Source organism: Buceros rhinoceros, unplaced genomic scaffold, assembly GCF_000710305.1.
Source record: "Buceros rhinoceros silvestris isolate BGI_N320 unplaced genomic scaffold, ASM71030v1 scaffold10889, whole genome shotgun sequence".
In the NCBI taxonomy this organism is placed as follows: domain Eukaryota; kingdom Metazoa; phylum Chordata; class Aves; order Bucerotiformes; family Bucerotidae; genus Buceros; species Buceros rhinoceros.
The window spans coordinates 2,993-3,899 of NW_010433267.1; the positions used below are offsets into that span (position 1 = coordinate 2,993).

A 907-nucleotide genomic window follows, 5' to 3' on the forward strand; every position below is an offset into this window, starting at 1 on the left:
TCCCAGTGTGCAGCTTTCCAGCTACGTCTCCAATCAGCTCCTGAGGACAAGAGGAGGATTTCTGTCAGTCTCTCTGCTCCAAGGAGGAGACTCCACGGGAGCGAGATCCACCCTGCCTGGAGGGACTCAGCTCTCGGATGCTGTGAGTAGCCATGGGATCTCTTCTGGGGAAGGGCAGGTTTGGGTTCTGTGCTTGTACAGCGCCTCTTCCACCAGAGGGGCCTTGGCTGTGACCTGGGCTTTCAGTGCCACAAGGGGCAGAGGAATTTCAGTGGGGCAGAGGGACATGCACTTCACAGGAAAGGGAACAGGAGCTCAGAGGGCCCAAACCTTCAGTCTGCGTTCGTTGGCGGTGTGGATATCCTCATCGCTTGGGGTCACCGCAAAGACTCCTTTAGACCATTCCTCAGAGATCTGCAAACATCAGCAGAAACACCAGTCAGCCACTGCTGTCACCCTGCTGCGTGGGGGGCTGTAAGTGTCCCCAGCAACACCAGCTTCTGCCACTCCCGTGTCGGTCTCACGCGAGCTCCGGCGTTGCTGCTCTCTCCGGCCAAGGCTGGCTGCTGTCTCTATCCCGATACTCTGCCCTGCGCGTGGAGGGACTCACCTCTCTACCCAGGACGGTCCTGCGGTGTTCTGGCTGTAGGAGGCTTTAGGCATTGCAAGGACACGGGGAGCTGCAATGGCAGGGGTGGCTGTGGCACTGGCCACAAAGATTTTCGTATACAAACATCGTATAGACTCGCCATTGTCCACGGTGGGTGAGCAACAACAATGGGTCGTGTCAAAAAGCGCTTGGCTGCGGACTCCTCCTCACCCCTGTACAATGCTGTGCATCGCCTCCGCCTAAGTCGGGCAGACGGCCTCAGAAGGGTCCCAAGTGCCAGCAGAAAAAGAACATGCC

At 58.0% G+C, this 907-nt stretch overlaps 1 protein-coding gene across 1 annotated transcript in view; it reads right to left on the reverse strand.

Moving 5' to 3' along the window:
- ASL (argininosuccinate lyase) overlaps positions 1-414 on the reverse strand; it is a gene marked incomplete at both ends in the record, with an annotated part of 3,402 nt that extends 2,988 nt beyond the window's left edge. The window contains 2 exons of the mRNA XM_010144045.1: positions 3-40; positions 331-414. Of these exons, the coding sequence (XP_010142347.1) occupies positions 3-40; positions 331-414 (122 nt within the window). The remainder of the gene's footprint in view (positions 1-2; positions 41-330) is intronic.
- Positions 415-907: the final 493 nt, after the last annotated feature.